At 50.4% G+C, this 17,692-nt stretch overlaps 1 protein-coding gene across 2 annotated transcripts in view; it reads left to right on the top strand.

Moving 5' to 3' along the window:
- Afap1l2 (actin filament associated protein 1 like 2) overlaps positions 1-17,692 on the top strand; it is an 89,658-nt gene that overhangs the window by 47,331 nt on the left and 24,635 nt on the right. For both annotated transcript variants that reach the window (XM_076834147.1, XM_076834148.1), the window contains exons 2-4: positions 6,633-6,761; positions 12,821-12,892; positions 14,169-14,263. In XM_076834147.1, coding sequence (XP_076690262.1) covers positions 6,633-6,761; positions 12,821-12,892; positions 14,169-14,263 — 296 coding nt within the window. The remainder of the gene's footprint in view (positions 1-6,632; positions 6,762-12,820; positions 12,893-14,168; positions 14,264-17,692) is intronic.

Here is a 17,692-nt window from a genome sequence, read left to right as displayed (position 1 = left end):
AGGCCAGGCGCGGCAGGGAGCAGGCCATGCGCCTTGCTAATAAATGAAGCAAAGCCCTTCCCCCTTCACTGTTTCTCGGAGATAAAGAACAATTCCTGGAGCATTTATACTGGAGAAAGTTATTTACATTTCTGGCTCAGTCTCCTGGGGTCTGAGTCTGCTGATGGGGGAGTCTATGAATCTTTTGGGTGCTGGTCAGCAGAGCTAAGAGTTTCTTTCCACTTTCTTAAGCAGGACAAAGAACTGAGCTCAGCAACATGCAAACATGTGGATTTCCTGGTCCTGGCTTTCTATACTCTTACTGTCCAGAGAGGAAAGGAAAACTATTTTCAAGTGCATTGGACTTCATGAAACAGGCACAAACCTGGAAAGTTCTACATGTAAATCAGATTTGAGTCCCATAGATGCACTATGGGGAGTTTGAAGGAATGATATAAATATTTTTATCAAGTCCAAAGACTTCATAAAGCAATTCATGAAACCCGTGTCTAGCTCAGTGGCCTTTTGCCTTGGTGCTACATTAGAATCACCTGGGAAGTCTTTAACTCTCTTGAAGTCCCAGGTCACACTCAGAGCAAGGGGGATTGGACCCAATCTTGGGATTTGTTAAAGCTTCTCTGCACCGTTTTTACCTTTTGTGTGCATGTCCCTGATGGCCAGGTGCTAAGTGGACTTCACATAGAGCATGGCCTTGAAAGTCAGCAGCGAGATGCTACCAGAGCACCACGACACACTGGTGTGGGGACTAGGGACCTATGGAGTTTCTGTTTAGGTGCCCAGTAGAGAAGCTGTGTGAACACGCCCTCCATCTGTGGAACGGGGTGATCTTAGCAAGGGAAAGGGATAGCCTTCTCGTCCACGTCATACTGCTGGATCTCTACCTTACAAGAAGCCGGTGGAGTTGGATTCCATGGGCTGTGGTTGCCATACCATGTAGTGGGGAAGCAGCTGCCTTCAAAAGGGCACAAAGACACTTTTTTGGGTGATGGACATGTTCTGTGTCTTGATTATGGTGTGGTAACTACCACAACTGAAACAGAGCCACTGAGTAAAAACAAGGTCTGTAAATTATGTCCCAATAGGAAAACATTTTTTGTTTAAAAAGATTCCAACACCAATAGTAAATGAACAGAATGTAGTGTATCCACATAATAAAATTTTATTTGCTGTAAGGAGGAATGAAGTATTGGTACATGCTACAACATGCATGAACCTTAACCAGAATGCTAAGTGAAAGAAGCCAGACACAAGTTCACACAGTATATGATTCTATTTATATGACATTTCCAGAATAGACAAATCCATGGAGACAGAAAGCAGATTCGTGGTTACCAGGGGTTGGGGGAGGAGTGGGTGGGGAGTGACTGTTTAAAGGGTTTTGTTGTAGTAACAAAGGTTCTACAACTAGCTAGCAGTGATGGCTGCCTAGCATTGCGGATGTACTTAATGCTACAGAGCTGTAAAGTGATTAATTTGGTAGGTGTTATTTGTGTTTTGCCACACACACAAAAATAAGGATAAAAAAGTCCTACTTCCTACTACCATGCAGGTCACACAGGAGGTGCTTGGGAGAGGCTGACTCAGTTTGGGGCACAGTGGAAGACAGGGTGTCATTGGTCTGTGGTCTCCCCTCTTGGATGGAGTGAAGGGGCTTGTTTCCCAAAAGCCTACCTTGAGAGTGTGAGGATCTTCTGATCAGGAGCAACAGTCCAGCCTTTCCTGCCCCTCTGCTGCATCCACATGATGCTGCCGCTTCTCCCAGGAGCTTTTACAAGCTTTGTGACTGGCTGGTCCCCGCAGTGGGGTTTTGGAGGTTAATGTGCCCAGCGGCTTGATCTTGGTCATGTTGGGGAAACGGGGAGGGGGCATGTGCCTTACACATAAGGATGGGTCTGCTCAGTTTGCTGTCAGGGAGGAAAATCCTGCTCGATTGTGGGCCATCAGCAGATGCAGCTGACAAAATAAAAATGTGTGCACCAGGCAGCAGGGGAACCGTGAAGTGCAGCTTTCTCCGAGTGTTGGGAGGACGTTTACGGTTGGGAACCTAGTGACCGAAGAGGGAGACTGCCCCAAGATGAGAAAAGCTGGGGGAGGAGGTCATCTGGAGGCGGGGCTTCGCCAGGCCCAGGCAATGAATCGAGCAGTTGAACCGTCCAGCTCTGCGTGGGCCTTGGAAGCCCTGAACAAGAATCTTATTGATGATCTGTCAGACCCTGAGCAGACAACCCTGAACTTTAACAGAGCCAGGATGGAAAGCCTGCACAAGGGCCTACAGTTTCCAGAATGAACAACAGGCTTATTTTCCCCTCCCTCCACTGGAGGACCGGGAAGAGACTGAAATGAAAAGTGTGGGGGACGATGGGGGAGCAGGAGATGCGATGAGCACGTTCCGGAGCCTCAATGGAACAGCCACATTCCTCTGAGCCCTGAGGGCTGAAAAATGTCACTGGGGTTGGAGCAAATTGGAGCCTTGCCCCTGTTGGTTGTTATTTCCAAGAGCCTGTAGCTGAACCCCGATGGGACACCTCTATGCAGGGAGATCACTGACAGCCTCTGACATACGGGCACCCTATTAGATGCCGAAACTGAACAAAACTGACCTTGACCGGAAAGGACGAACATCTAGACTTGATAAGCCCTGAGATGACTGGGAGCAGTTGGCTTTGTCAGAACACATTCTAGGGAGGCAGAGTGGCCAGGGACCTGAGTGTTGCTGGTCACGGGCAGCTGCACAGAGAGGGACCTTGGGTGGACCTTGAAGAACCAAGTGGATCCAAAGAGAAAGGGAAATGACTCCTCTGGTTCCTGGAATCTCACTCTGGTCATTTCTCCAGGGTCCCATTAATCTGGGTGCTTACCTTTAACCTAAAACAACTATCCTAGAAGGAAAGGAAAGTATGGGCACTGTCCTGACATAGAGCACCCTGGTAACATTTTCCCCACCCATCTGCCTTGCCCATCAGTTCCCTGACAGCAGCAACCATGGCTGCCGGGTTCACCGTGGCATCCCCAGGCCTGTGCATCTGATGACTTTCTGCATCTCTCAGTCACCTGGGTATCTTCCCTTGTAGTCCCTCCAGCTCACTGAATGATCACCACGTCCTGTTGGCCGTACCTGTCACATATTTCCTCCAACCCCTCCTCTGTCTCCCCCACCCAACCCCAGCCTTGGGGTATATGGTGGACCAGGAAGCAGAGGCCATGACTCAGGCAGTCCTCTCCAGCTCCCTGGGAATGACTCAAGCCAGCACATGGCAGACAGCAAGTTCTTTGAACTTGGACATACTTGGGTTTGAACCCCGGAGCTGCCATTCTCTGGGGATGTGGCCAAGTTAGGTTGTAAGTCAGCCTTAGTAGCTCATACCACAGCTGTGCTCCTGCAGGGTGGTTGGGAGACCAGGAGATGGGGGGGGTACAGCTGATGGCATGGTGCCCAGCTGCCCTGATTAGGTCATAGCCTCATTATTTTCATCTGCACAAATGCGGTCATCTAGTTGGCCTCCCTGCCTCCCCTTCCAGCTGTCTTTCCCCACTGTCTTCAGAGTTTTTCCATCTCCAGCCTGCACTGCCCACGACATTGTCCCAGGTCCTGCAGGATTCTGCAGGAACTCCTAAGCAATTCAGGTAAAGCTGCCACCTTCTGCTCCACTACCCAATCCACCATTCTGGCCTCAGAGCCCACCTTCTCCCCGTTCAGTCCAGCCCCACCTGCCCTCAAGCTTCCTGGGCCCTTGGTGCCAGAGCACTGCCACTTCCTGGTGAGCTCCCAGGCGTTCCTCAATGACCAACTTACAAATTCCTCTCTCCGAGAACTTCAGAGTTTGCCCCTCTTTCCTCGGTGCATTCCTGGTCCTTGCAGACACTCGTGAATTAATCTTATTCTCACCCTGTGTGTCCACAGGATGCCCTGTCCACAGATATGAGGCCTCCGGAAAGGTCGAGGATCTCTCTGGGTCACTTTGGTCTCTTAAGAGCCAGGCACATACTTCCCATCCTTTTGCTCACATGAAATGTAAACAAAGGCTGTGTTCCAGGAACCAGGCAACTTTGGGGAAAAGCTGAGGATGTGGAAGTGATATGAGGCTTTCACTTTTCATGCTTTTCCCTCCACTCAGTCAGTCCGAAGTAGCTGCAGAGGCACAGCCCAGAGAAGTTCACCGGGTCAGAGAACCGTCCGTGGTGGAGACCCCGCTGCCTTGCAGGGCCCTTTTGCTCTTCCTGGTCTGCGGGAGCGGAGTCCACAGCTCCAAGTCGTGTTCCTCATATTCTTTCTTTGTTTTCCTTTTTAACGTCTTTAAACTCACTGCTAAAGCCTGTGGAGATCCTGCAGCCCACAGGAAACCCATGAATAGCTATTAAAAACAAAGCAAGACCCGACCTAAGGCCTCTCCATTTTATTATTTTTTTAAAAATCTTCTCTGGGGCCAGCTGAGGGGGACCCTGAATAAACTCTTGTTGACTTAATAGCAGTAGAGATTTGTTCACAGAAGTCAGACTTATAAAGCTGGGTGATGGATCCTCCTGACTTTACTTCAGGAAAGAATCCTAACTTTGCTGTCATCTCTCTCCCTCTGTGCCCTTGTTTAATTCCATTCTTCAGTTCTGTGCCACCTCTAGGACTCTCCACTTTGGCTCAGTTGTCCAGACACAGCAGCACCATCAGCTTGGACCAGGGCAGGGCGACTGGCAGTATGGCTCCTGGTCCTTGTTGAGCCAATGTGGTTATAGCAGGGCCTGGGGCTGAGGCGGGGGCTCCAGCTGAGACGCCCTGCTGTCTCAGATGGTGGAAACCCTTTCCCATGAAGATGACAGGATGCTGGGTGCCTCCTCTTGCAATACCCATGGTGCCCAGTCTTCCTCTGACTTCTTATGAAGGCCCTGTGGCTCATCCTCTTTGGTCAAGCATTTGACCTCCTGGCAGAGCCTGGTCTCTGCCATGTTCTCTCGTGTGCCCCATGCTGCCTGCCTCCTTCCCTCTGGCTATTTATAAATCTGCTCATTGTGGTTACAGGTCTGACCAGCAGTGTCAGGAAGTCAGGGCAGGGGGTGAACAAAGTAGTGTGGACTTGCCTCAGTGGGCCTTTTTGCTCTCCAACATTGATTGGCTTCCAGAGTGAGACTGCTTCAGGACTGTTCAGATGCAGAAGGAACACCTGGTCTGGTTTGAAGCAGGGACTGTGATGAAAGCAGGGCCACCAGAGGTTCCAGATGGTGACAAGTTGCTGGGGGCCTACTTTAGAATAGCTAGTCCATGTGGGAAGTTTAGGGGTTGGTTTCATTTAGGCTAATTGGGGGGGAATAATTATTTGGGTTCTCAGTGTTGTTCCTGTCCTGTGAAACTAGAAAAGCAAGCTGAGATCTTTTTTCAAATCACCTTTCCTTTCTAATGTTCTATCCTAATGCCAGATCCTGGATTTTCAGGGGACTTCCTTTCAGTTCTAATCCAGGCCAGAAATTTATTTTTCTTGTACACTGCATGGAGTGATTTTGGTGTACAGTAAGTGAATGGGTTGGCTTTGCTTTCATTCATTCAGTCCGTCAATAAATATTTATTGGATATTATGCCAGACTCTGGAAATGTGAACTAGACACAGAGCTTGTCCTTGGAGCTTATAGTTAAATAGTGACATAGGAAGTTACATGATAGCACAATCAGAGCTGGGAGAGGGTATGTGTTTCTTGTTGCTGCTGTAACAAACTTCCAAGCTTAGTGTCTCAAAGCAACATAAGATCATTAACTTTTAGTGCTAAAGAAGAGATTTAAGCACCCACAGGCTCTGTTCCTTCTAGGGCCTTCCAGAGGGGCCAGTATCAAAAGGATCATCTGCCAAAGGAGCCCTCATTGTTCCAGAGGCCCAGAGAAGGCATCCCAGGAGGAATGGTATCTAGACCAAGAGCAGAGGGATGAGTAGGATCTGCCAGAGGAGGAGGCCATGGCATGGGAATGCCAGAGGAGCACAGTGGCTGGGCTACAAAGTGAGGTGATGAATATGAGGCTGACACTGTAGAGACTGGAGAAGGCCAGAAGGGCATCAGGGGAACAGAAGCAGCTTTTAATGGTGGGTATCTGTGATCAGATTTGTGCTTTAGAGAGCCATGTAGCCAAACCAAGATCAGGCTTGGAGCCATAGGATTTCAGAGCTGGAAAGAACTTTATGAAGTGTTTATTAAAGGACCTGAGAGGCTTAAATAATAGTTTCAAAGTCTCCCAGAGAGAACCAAGATGAAAATGACCCTGATTATAACCACACCTCTGAGAGCAGAGCGCTCGACTGGCAGAACATCTGGAGGCTGTGTTTTGTTTTCCCTCAGAACCTCCTAAGGGCTGAGGTTTACAATGGAAGGTATGTACTCAGGCCACTGTGGCTTCTCCAGCAAATGGTAGACCTGCGACTTCAGCTGAGGTCATCCATCTTCAAGTCAAGGGCCTGTCTCTCTCCCACTGTGACCCTAGAACAGAGAACGCCACCTCCTGGCTGGGCACCCTGAGTGCTACCAGGCCTTACCTCCAGCCCTTCCTCCTGGGACCCAGAGGGATGGTGGGTGGATGCTGCGGGAGCCAGAAGTGTATCCGAGCTGGGCCTCTGGGGAGAAGGAGACACTGAAAGCTCTCTCCTGTTTCTGGTCTGTAGCCCTGGAGCAGCTCCTGGCAGAGCTGGACCTCTTCCTCAAGATTCTGGACCAGGAGAACCTGAGCAGCACCGCCGTGGTGAAGAAGAGCGGCCTGGCAGAGCTCCTCCGGCTTTACACCAAGAGCAGCAGTAAGTGTGGGCCCAGGGCAAGGAGAGGCCCCACGGAGATAGAAAGAGGGCTTGCTTGTCATTTCGGGCTGCCATAGCAAAATACCAAAGACAGGTGGCTTAACGACAGACATTATTCTCACACTTCTGGAGGCCAAAACTCTGGGATCAAGGAGTCAGCAGGGCAGGCTCCTTCTGATTCCTGTCTCCTTGGCTTTCCAGTGAGCATCTTCTCTCCCAGTGCCCCTGCAAGGTCCTCCCTCTGCATGTGTCGGTCCTAATCTCCTCTTCTTATAGGGACATCAGTCATATTGAATTAGGGCCTCACCTTGTGACTTCATTCTAAGTTACCCCTTTATAGACCTGTGCTCAAATATAACCATAGTCTGAGGTCTTGAGGGCTGGGATTTCATCTATGGTTTAGTGTACAGGGGTACAATTCAGCCATAACAGTGGCTGCAGGGGTGACGTGACTTAAGTGGGAGCCCCTGAAATATCTGAGCACTCAGCCTGAATGAAGTGTTAAACAAAGTATTTTTTAAAATTTTTTTAGTTGTAGTTGGACACAATACCTTTATTTTATTTATTTATTTTTTATGAGGTGCTGAGGATCGAACCCAGAGCCTTGCATGTGCTAGGCAAGCGCTCTCCCGCTGAGCCACAACCCCAGCCCCTAAACAAAGTATTTTCAAAACTCTTTTCCTTACTGATTAAAAGTAGAGAAGAGGTAATGAATCATTATAATAACACTGAAGACTGAACTGAGTGAGTCCCCCGCACACACACATACACACACGCGCGCACACACATGAACTTGTTTCATCTTTAAGATGTCCCTCCTCTGGGGTTGGTCTTGCTATTACATAGGAGGAAATGGAGGCCCAAAGAGTTTAAATCACTTTTCCAGAATTATACAACCCAAGGGGAAAAGAGGAAAATGTCCTTAAGACTCTATAACTCAAAGAATCTTGAATTTATGTTTTCCCATCTTCTTTATTGTGGTAGTTCACATATAATAAAGTGTGCCGATCTTAAGTACACAAGTCCATGAGTTTTGATAATGGTCTGGACCTGTGTAACCACCACACAAAGTAAGACATAGAATATCTCTGTTATCCAAAAGGTTCTATCTTGCCCCATCTCAGTTAATTCCCTTTCCACCCCCACCCAAGGGAATCCTTGCTCTAGTTTCTCTCGCCATAGAAGGGCATTCTGGAGCTTTGTACAAATGGAATCCTACGTGAGCCCCTGTCTGGCTTTGTCCATGCTGTTAGGCATGCCACTCATATGTTCTTTTATTGCTGCGGACTGTTTCATTCTGGGATCACACCACAATCTGCTTATCTATTTATTTGCTGATGGACATTTGAATTGCTCTCAGATTTCTGCTTTAAGGCTACTATGAAGGTTCTGTTCCAGGCTTCTTGGGGGGACATATGGTTTCATTTCTAGCAGACTAGGATTTTTTTTTTTTTTTTAAAGAAAAACCTTGTGAAGCCATAAGAGTTGAGTTGAATTTATGTCAGGTGTTGGACAATGGGAAGTGCTATTTGGGGACAGTAAGGGCATCTTCTCCATCTGCCTCTTGGTAGGAGCAGCTCAAGTCTGTGCCAGGGGAGGGAAGTCTCCACCTGCTCCAGGCCGGAAATGCTCCCTGCAGCCAACCTGACTCTGCCAGGCAGCACTTAAAGGCTCCTTCCCCTTCTTTGTTCCCAGGAAAATGTGTTTCTGTTCTTTGAGTGACAGAGACAGGTAGGGCTGACCCTTGTTGCTGGGTGCTCATCCACTTCCCTCTTGGGCGAGCTCTGCTCAGGGTTGCTCTCCTGGAGCCCCGCCTTACCGTCACTGTTCCCCAGGCCACCCCGCAGTTCCCAGGCTCCTCCTGGCTTTGTAGCAGCGTCCGCCTGCACATCAAAGACGCGCTCTGTGAGAACGGCAGAGGGGAAATCTCAGAACAAAGCAGGAAAGCCAGTGAGGGCTGATTCACTCTGCAGCAGGATTCATCTGTGGAATCCTTTAAAGCATACTCCCCAGACCTTTCAAGATGTGCTCGGACTTGAGAACATCAATTAGAAAGACCGCCTCGGTCAGGAGTCGGAACACACCTCTTTATTATGGGTCTGTCGCATAGTTCTTGGTGTGAACGCACTGGCAGTGCTTCCTGTATTGGGTCCCTTTTTGGTTTAACATGCTGCACAGCTTCTGCAGGGGACCTTTGTTCTGCTCTGATTTACCCTTATAAACTCAGTCCTTCCCCACCCCGCCAGGGCAGGCAGCTTGTGACAGTGGAGGGCTGCTGAGAACTGGTCAGAGGGCTCCCCAGTGCGTATCATCTGGAGTGACCCCAGATTGCTGATGAATGTGCCCGGCCATTCTGAGAGCTCTGCCATGGCTTATATTCTCAGAGGTGCTGCCCACTTGCTGATAGTCGCTGTCCGACAGAGAACTTCTCTTCTGGTCCTATTTGTATCCCTTCAACTGCAGAGAAGGTAGAACAGCAGATGATATTGACTATGCATTTACTGTTTCCTGGCACAGCACTTAATGTCTTTAGTGATATAAACAATGTCATTTAATCCTCATCCCAAATCTGTGTGGGAATCAATATCTCTATCTTATCAACAAGGGAACAAGGGCTTAGAAAGTCACTTGCCCAGGGCCTAATGGCTGTGAGTGGGGGAGCCAGGGCAGACAGACCTGACCCTTGTACTCCCCCACCTCCCTGGGCTCAGTGGCACCCCATTACCTGTTGTGCTGCCCGGGACCCAATCCTAAACACCTTCCACCCACCCTGAAGTTAAAGCATCCGTCTTCCTCAGGGCTGTCCAGGCCTGCCTCACTGTGTATCTACTAAAAACTTGGCTCATTCTGGGGGTCTTGCAGATGGGGGCTGGCTGGTCATTTCAAGATAGCCTGTGGTCCACATGGGCTGCACTGCTATTTGCATGTGCGCCGCAGGGCGTGAGTGAGTGTATCATGTGCTTTGAAGTGGAATTGTTCATTTGAGTTTCTGAGTTTTTAATTTCTTAGCATAACACAAATTCTCTACCCTCTCCACTTTTTGTCTGGGCGATGAGGTCAGGGCACACGTTGAGGTCTGTTTGTCATGGGCTTGGCCACCTATGGCCTGTTTGTTCCTTTGTCAGTAAGAGCCATACCGTCACCCCCCTGCTCTGCAGCTCCTGAGTTTCAGTGGCTGCCCCTCTGTTGAGCACTTCAAATGCTCTTGTGTACCCAAATGTCGAAAAGAGCATCGTGTTCTTCCTCTCCCCCGACCCTAGTTCCATGAGAAAAACCTCCCTTTGCAGATAAGGACAGACCACCCCCAACCCCAAGAATGCCACACTTGCTCTAAGCTTTACTGGCTCATTTTCCCAACACCACCTATGACTGCCCTCACTTCCTACCTGCTATGTAACTCTTCAGTCAGGGTCTCTCTCCCACCAGATCAGTGGGTTCATGAACCTGGAGGTGACATATTTGTGGTTCTCTGCTGTATCCCCAGCTCCTGGCACATTGCTGTTGCTCAACATGCTTCTAAAAAGTGAATGAGTGAATGATAGAAGGTTCTCCAGACCAAGGCTGCTGCCTAGGACTGCTTAGGGCCAAGTTTACTGTATTTTTTGCACAATTACAAAGATTTTGGGGAGCCTTCCATAACCAGCCTGGGTAGTCTAGATTAGTCAGCCTTTGGGAATCAAAACCATGTCAATCACAGGCCTGCAGAGTGCTCAGTGTGGGAGCATGCAGACTCCAGGGGTGGTGAGTTTTCTTTGTAATGTACGAATCATCTCAGGGAGAAAGCATCTGCTCAGAATCTAACAGTTAAACAGCCACAACAATGTCTTGCCTTTTATTTTTTCACACAGAAGTGTGAACTTGGTCAATGATATAAAAAAAGAAATGAACATAAAATGACACTATTTATGGACTTCCAGTTCCTTTTTCTGATTTTTATCAATGTCATCTGAGTATTTTTATATAGTTGTGGTTTGCCTCTGTTTCTGCTTTACATTATTTTTATATTTAGAATTGCTAGTTGTACACATTTCCATGTGTCAGCAGTTCACATACTTTTTCTTTCTTTCTTTTTTTTTTTTTTTTTGCTACTCTGAAACTTGATAGTTTAGCTCTTAAGTCACGACTGTCTTTGCAAATAACAGACTTAGAACAACCCTGTTATTTTTTAAGGTGCAGAATGTCCATGGAATGTTCAACCAGCCCAATTTTGGTGGGCACTTAACTCGTATTTTCTGAAAACATTTCTCATACAATATTGCAATGAGCATCCTCAAAATTTCGTTCATGTGCTGGAGTTCATCTGTAGGATAAATTTTTGGCAGTGGAAATGCTGGGACAAAGAATACGAACATGTGGGCTGCGGTTGTAGCTCAGTGGTAGAGAGCTTGCCTAGCACATGCAAGGCTCTGGGTTCGATCCTCAGCACCTCATAAAAAATAAATAAATAAAATAAAGGTATTGTGTCCAACTACAACTAAAAAATAAAATAAAATAAAAGAATATGAACATGTAAAATATCCTCCAAAATCACCTTAAAAACTATTATGTCAATTAACACACTCTCCGTTTATTCATTTATTTTTCAAAGGTGACTGGCTATTCTGAAGGCTGATGCGCGGTGGTTTATTTTACCATTTTCCTATTGTTGAGCCTTTGTGTGATTTGCCATGTTTTAGGCTGTCATTTGTAATATTGGTCAGCCCTAAGCCTAGCTTACTTTTTCAGATCCCCTAATATTTAACTTTTATATGCTTGAAAACTTCACAGTTAAGTAGAAACATCATGATTGTTTTGCACACTGTAAAGACAAGAAACTGAGGTGTAAGGGATAGGTGTAATTGCCCAGAAATATGCTGTTAAAAGCAGAGAATGTTGCCTCCTGGCCCCGCTGCTGAGCACTTGTCCCCTGAGTTGTGCTCTGCAAAAGGCGCCACTGGCTCCCCTGTATCTCAGCTGGTGGAAGAGCACAGTTACACCTCACAGCTTCCTCCCATAAACGGCTGCCATTCTTGACACAGGGTGACCCCCACCAACTTGTCCTGGCAGGGCTGGGCACTGAGGTGTCAGTCCTGTGGGCTGACTACCCTTCCAGCCTCTTCCTGCATCTCTTGGTTCTCTGCGCTGTTTTGTAGGCCTTTGGCTGGAGTCTAGAAGGTTTGTGGCCAGGGAACAGACCAACCCTCAACTGCCTCCTTCGCCAGGGGTTTGAATTGGGTCTCTTGGCTCAGGATCACTCTCCAACCACTGGAATTTATCAGCCACAAGTTTCTAGGAAATGCAGATTGAGGGCTGCAAAAGAACTTCAGGAGGGTTTAGAGGAGGAATGGTGTTAGGATGAACCCTTCCACTGAATCTGAAGAACATACCTGGGATTAGAAATTGAGCAGCTGGCCAGAGGCTAGCTCTCCTCCCCCATAGGCACTACAAGGTGACATGCCTGCACACAGGCATTCTAAAGGAGGGGATGGGTTGTGCAACTGTCTATGGGGTAGATGGGGTTCCCCATTCTCCTTACCAGCCTTCTTACCCTTAGAACTCATGACTTGGCTCTCAGCACCCCACCCACTAGGAGCCAAATGCACCCACTTAGGGGTCTAGGAGACAAAGAAACTTCCTGGTCCTTAGAGTGACCTATCTTATCTAGTCATCTCTCTAATAAATTCGTACAAGTAATTCAGATTAGCATGAGAATGATAGGAAATATTTTAAATGTAAATGAAATGGTAGGAAACCTAGAGATGACAGGTCCTGGCGGAACATGCAACATGCGGAAGATCTTTGAGGTATGAGTGTCTTCGACTTCCGATTGTCATTCCCAAAGCTGTCCTTCCTGTCCTGCCCTTCCCCTCGTCCCCTGCCACCCCAGGCTAATAAACTAGCAGTCAGCAGTTTGCAGTTTCTTGTTTGGAAACCTCTCGGCTCTCTATGATGGATCTTAACCAACTTAAAGTGCTGAGTGCTTTTACTGGAACCCAAGCAGAGGAAAGCATCTTGGGGGTATTGTTTTTCTCTGGAAGTCACACATGAAGTCACACAAAGTCTTTATTCTCCTCCTGCAGGTTCTGATGAGGAGTACATTTACATGAACAAAGTGACAGTCAACAGGCAGAATGCTGAGTCTCAGGACAAAGGTACAGGGCTGGGACGGCTGGCTCACAGGAGATGGAGGGAAGTACAAGGCTCAGCTCCCTCGCTCCCCCTTCCTTCCAGCCAGTGTGCAGACAGGCCTGGAGGAGTTATTTTTGGAAGACGCATTTTGGTTGGTGGTATTTTGGGTTGATGTATTTTCGGTGTTTCAGCGGGCCGCCACCTTCTTGCCCATTGAGGAAGGAATCTGTCCCTGCAATCTCCTTTTCCTAGCATCATCCCAAGAACAGGAAGTCATAATTCAGATGTGCCGGGAGCACAGCTGTGTGCGGTGCTGATCCCACGATTCCAGCTTTGTGTCTTTTGATAGGGGAGGAGGGAGGAGAAATGCTGTGAGCAACTATTTTAATATTCAAAGAAAATGCACCAAGGGGTCTCGTGAGCAGAACATTTTCTCTTTTACTGGAAGAACATGTGGCATCTGGTCCTTGTCCTCTAGATCTTCTGCTCACGGCTATTTCCCTTTCAATCTCCAGTCTGATGGGACCCCAGGGGGGCCCAGAGGTTTGCCCAGCTTCCCAGTGGCAAAGGAGGAGGCATAAGAAGCTCTGCTTCCCTACTCCCACGCCTGCCACTCAGATGGCAAGGTTTAGAGAGCGGCGGGAACATGGCTTCAGAGCACTGAGCCCTAGAAGGCTTGGAGAAGGCAGCCACCTGAGCTCCAAGGGTCAGAACTGCGCAAGCTGTCTGGCTGGAGCTGGCTGGATTGGCCAGAACGGCGGGGCCCAGAAGGGCCTTCGAACTCCCTTGCAAGGGCCCAGAGGGGTAATGGCCTAACTTCCTTGTGTAGAAGCCCCTCCTTCTTCCCCTACCTCCAAGCTGGGGACTGCAGACCTGTCTGATGACACTCCCACTCTGCCCAGGGTCATTCACCTTTGGGGTCAACCGTGGGAGGAGACGGCCATAATCACAGGGTCGGTGCTAAGAGCAGCTCAATATAGTGCCTTCCAGGCCGCGCTCTGGTTGCTGCAGCTCTGTGGCTGGCCATTTTTGACATGGGGTAGGTGGGTGGGGACCGCAGAGCCTGCCAGAAACCCCAAGATGGTTCCTTCTGAGGAATCTGCCCATGACCAGGCACTGGTGCACCCTATTCTTGGAGGTGAGACAACTTTGGCTTCAGGGACAGCCTTCCTGGGTAATTATCACCTGCTCAAATAGAAGGCATGTGACGGGTAGGACGAGCCACCAGACATTCCTGGGTAATGAGACCCAGCCATGGGGCCGGGCACACCTCACCAACGCCTCTCTTGCTCCCTACAGTGCCTGAGGAGCAGAGCCCATTGAGCAATGGGGGACCTGGCCAGCACACCTTGGCCCCTCAGAAGAGCCTTCCAGACCTCCCGCCACCCAAGACAGTAAGTGTTCATCCAGGGCCCCCCGTTTTCCTGACTTAGGCCCCGGGAATTTCTACTTGTCCTCAGAAGTGTTGTACCAAGTTTCTGGCATTTTCTGAGCATTCTCTATGTGTAGAGCATGAGGCAAAGGAGACTGAGCCAAGGAAGCTCCACAGGTGCCTTGTCATTGGCCCAGGGCCACTGTATTCCCAATGCTAAAGGTGACGGGAATGGGGAGATTTTATCAAGTGTCCCCGTGTGTCTAATACCATGCTGGTCCCTTTCCCCAGAGTCACATGAGAGGGTCCACGTACAGCTGTGGTGTCCAGCTCAGGCCACTGTGACCTTTTGAAACTGTAAATCTTACCACTGTTCACTTCCTGCTTGAAACCTCCCCATGGTTCTCATTAACTTAGAAAAAGACGTTCCTTGACATTGCTCCGGGCCTGCACGTCCAGCCAGCTCCCTCTCCACTGGCCTCACTCCTGCTCCTGGGTTCTACCACTGCTGTGGGACCTGCTGTAGGGACTCTACTTCCTCTGCCACTGGGTCTTCTGTGACTGTCGCTGCCTTATCTCCCAGATGTTCCTAGGCTTTCCCTAGCCGAGCTGCATGGGGCATCCCACTCTTGCTCTGCCTGTTAGTACCACCCCTCACCCCTCCATGGTACCTGCCACTCTTGACAAGATCTTTTTATTATTTGTCTCCTCCCCAGGACAGGAACTGTGTCTTCCACTTACTACTTCATGTCCAGTGGGGCACACAGTAGGCCACACACACATAGTCGTTTATTGGGTGAGCGGATAGGTGGATGGATGGGTGAGTTGGATTATAGAACTCTGCAGACATGGGTTCAGGTGCCAGGGCTGCCAGGCACTAGCCCTTGCACCCGGAGAAGGTTATTTAAGGTCGGTAGCTCTGTGTCTCCTGATGTTAAGTGACGTTGGCGTGTGTCTCACTCTTGGTGGTGGTCACTGGGCTGAGGGTGTAGGCCACACAGCGCTGTGTGGCATTCTTCTGGCGTTCAGTGAGGTGGGTGGCAGCGTCCTTGTTTTATGGGTGAGGAGCCTAACGTCTCACAGTAGGCAGCGTCAGGATTCCAACCCGGGCATGTGCCCCATGGAGCGTGGTTGGGCTGGTTTCTTAGAGAAGGTAGAGGGCCACAGCTGGGGGGATTTATGCAGGAGGCAGGGGGCCTTGGGGTCCACCTCGGCAGGAAACTGACTCCATGGTCCCTCTGAGCTCCAGCCAAATGACCCATTGCTGATCTTCAAGCTCATGTCACCATTGAAGCGGTCCCAACCCCAGAATGGCTCTGGACGCCCCCTGCCCTCACGCTTTGCTGAGGCAGCAGTCTCCTCCAACTGGAGTGTGACTCTGCCACACAGGCGAAGGGCCCTTCCGCAGTGCCTGGGACCCTTCCCCATTGCATGGGGGCCCTCGGGCTGGTGACGGCTGGTGGGACTCTCTGTCTTGGGCTAGGTGATCCTTGATGGACTGATCTTAGTCTTTGGGTGTCCCCGTGGTGCTGACGTCACCAGGGACTGCCCCACCCTGAGCTCTGTCCACTTCCTGAGCACAGGCACCATCCCCCCCACCCATCAAGGGTGGCTGTTCTCATCGTGGTTTTCCACGTGAAGGAAGAAGCTTAGAGGGCCCCACGGTGGGGGGATTTGCATCTGGCTTGTTGCCACTTCTGTGTGGCAGAGATAGCATGGCTTCCCTCATCTTGCCCCCCGCCCCCGTGCTCTGGGGCGCTGGGGAGAAGCACCTCCCTTCTGCTCTCTCACCCACTTGCCCAGGGCTTTGACCAGTGGGAGAAGCTGTGGTTCTCTGTGTGATGGAAGGCTTTCTGGTGTGTCCCAGGCTCGCTCTCTTGCTGGGTGGTAGGCTGATGAGGGAGTGGCTCAGGGCCAGGGCCAGACTTTCCTGTCCAGAATCCAGCATCTGATTGGGACCCGGGCACCTTAGACGTCTGCCAAGTGGAAGTGCCCCATCCACACGCAGGGGCCGCAGGGTCCGCACCTGGTGGGAGGGGGGGTGGGTGTTCGCCAGGCAGGCTCCCTGGTGCTGAGGGCCAGGCCTTCTAGAAATCTGTGGTTCGAAATCCCCAGCACCACCCCTGAGCTACATCCCCAGCCCTTTTTGTTTTTGAGACAGGGTCTCACTCAGTTGCCCAGGCTGGCTTCAAACTTGTGACCCCCCTACCTCAGCTTCCTGAGTCACTGTGACAACAAGCCTGTGTCCCTGGGCCCAGTTGACATGTGTGTTTTACAAATGGGACCCGCATACAGGTTTGAACCAATTGGTCCTGGTGAGGGTGGCAGCCCCGGGCACTGGCAGAGTTTTTACTACTCTGTTGGAGTCTTATGTACCAACTGTGCGGCATAAAGGGCTATGAATGAGGTACGGGGCAGGGAGGCAAGTGGCCCCCTCTGGAAGACTTCCTGTGGCATCTTTGTCTGGGGACTGCTTGACCAGAGAGGCTTACGGCCATCTGGGAGAAACCTGGTGCCAGAGGTGGTCTCCCAGCCTCCCGTGAGGACTGCCTGTGCTAGGATCCCTCCTTGTTCTGTCCTAGGCACCCACTGCCACCCTCAGGGGTTCCAACATGGTGTGTGGAAGGGTAGCATGGAGCTGGGATTCTCCCCTCCTGGCCCACACGAGTGTGCACGCGTCTGAGCTCCCTTGGGCCTCTTCCGTCAAGCCTGGGCCAGAGCAGCTGTAGGTCGTAGTCCAAGGGCTGCAGAGGAGTGGGGTGAGGAGCAGCCAGAGAGAGGATGAGAACCAGAGCTGTAGCTGCCTCATCAGAGGGATGTGGCAGCTCCACCCCAGGTCCTGAGCCTGGAGTGACCCTGTGACCTGCCCTCTTCAGGAGCCCCATCCTTCCTAACCTGACCCTGCAGCATCTGGGTGCCCCGGGGCTCATCCACCTGAGTGCTGGGCTCCTCGCCACTGCCACCCATGGGTGCTACAGAAGAGATCAGATGTCTGCCTGGAGTCCTCAGTGCCACTGGCCAGGCCAGGATTGTGGCCTGTTCCAGGCTCAGAATGCTTGTTACCCATAAGCTGGGACTTTCTCTACAATGGTGTGGGCCCTCACTACAACTCGGCTCAGTGGAGAGTGAGCCTTCCCAACAACAGAAGGGCAGCCAGAGGTCTGGAGCAACCTCGTGGGTGTGGACAGTGACTCAGGCAGCTGTGGCCTTCCCGGGCTGCTGGCTGTGCAGCCAGGTGCTGTGGTCACGGCAGGAGAAGCAGATGTTGCTGGCCACTGTTTACCTCTGGCCAGCACAGTCATCTCCACCCACCTCCTCTGGAGGCCTGAACATGCACCGGTGCTTGTGAGCTGCCCTGTGGGAGAAGCAGCTGATCCCATAGAGGGGCATTGCCACCGTCTGTGTGGGCACCCAGGGGGACCCCCCACCAAGAGCTTTTCACAGGGCATGC

The sequence above is a fragment of the Callospermophilus lateralis genome, chromosome 15 (genome assembly GCF_048772815.1).
Source record: "Callospermophilus lateralis isolate mCalLat2 chromosome 15, mCalLat2.hap1, whole genome shotgun sequence".
NCBI classification, from domain to species: domain Eukaryota; kingdom Metazoa; phylum Chordata; class Mammalia; order Rodentia; family Sciuridae; genus Callospermophilus; species Callospermophilus lateralis.
The sequence above is the reverse complement of the archived record's forward strand: the minus strand, read 5'-3'. Positions and strand labels throughout refer to the sequence as shown.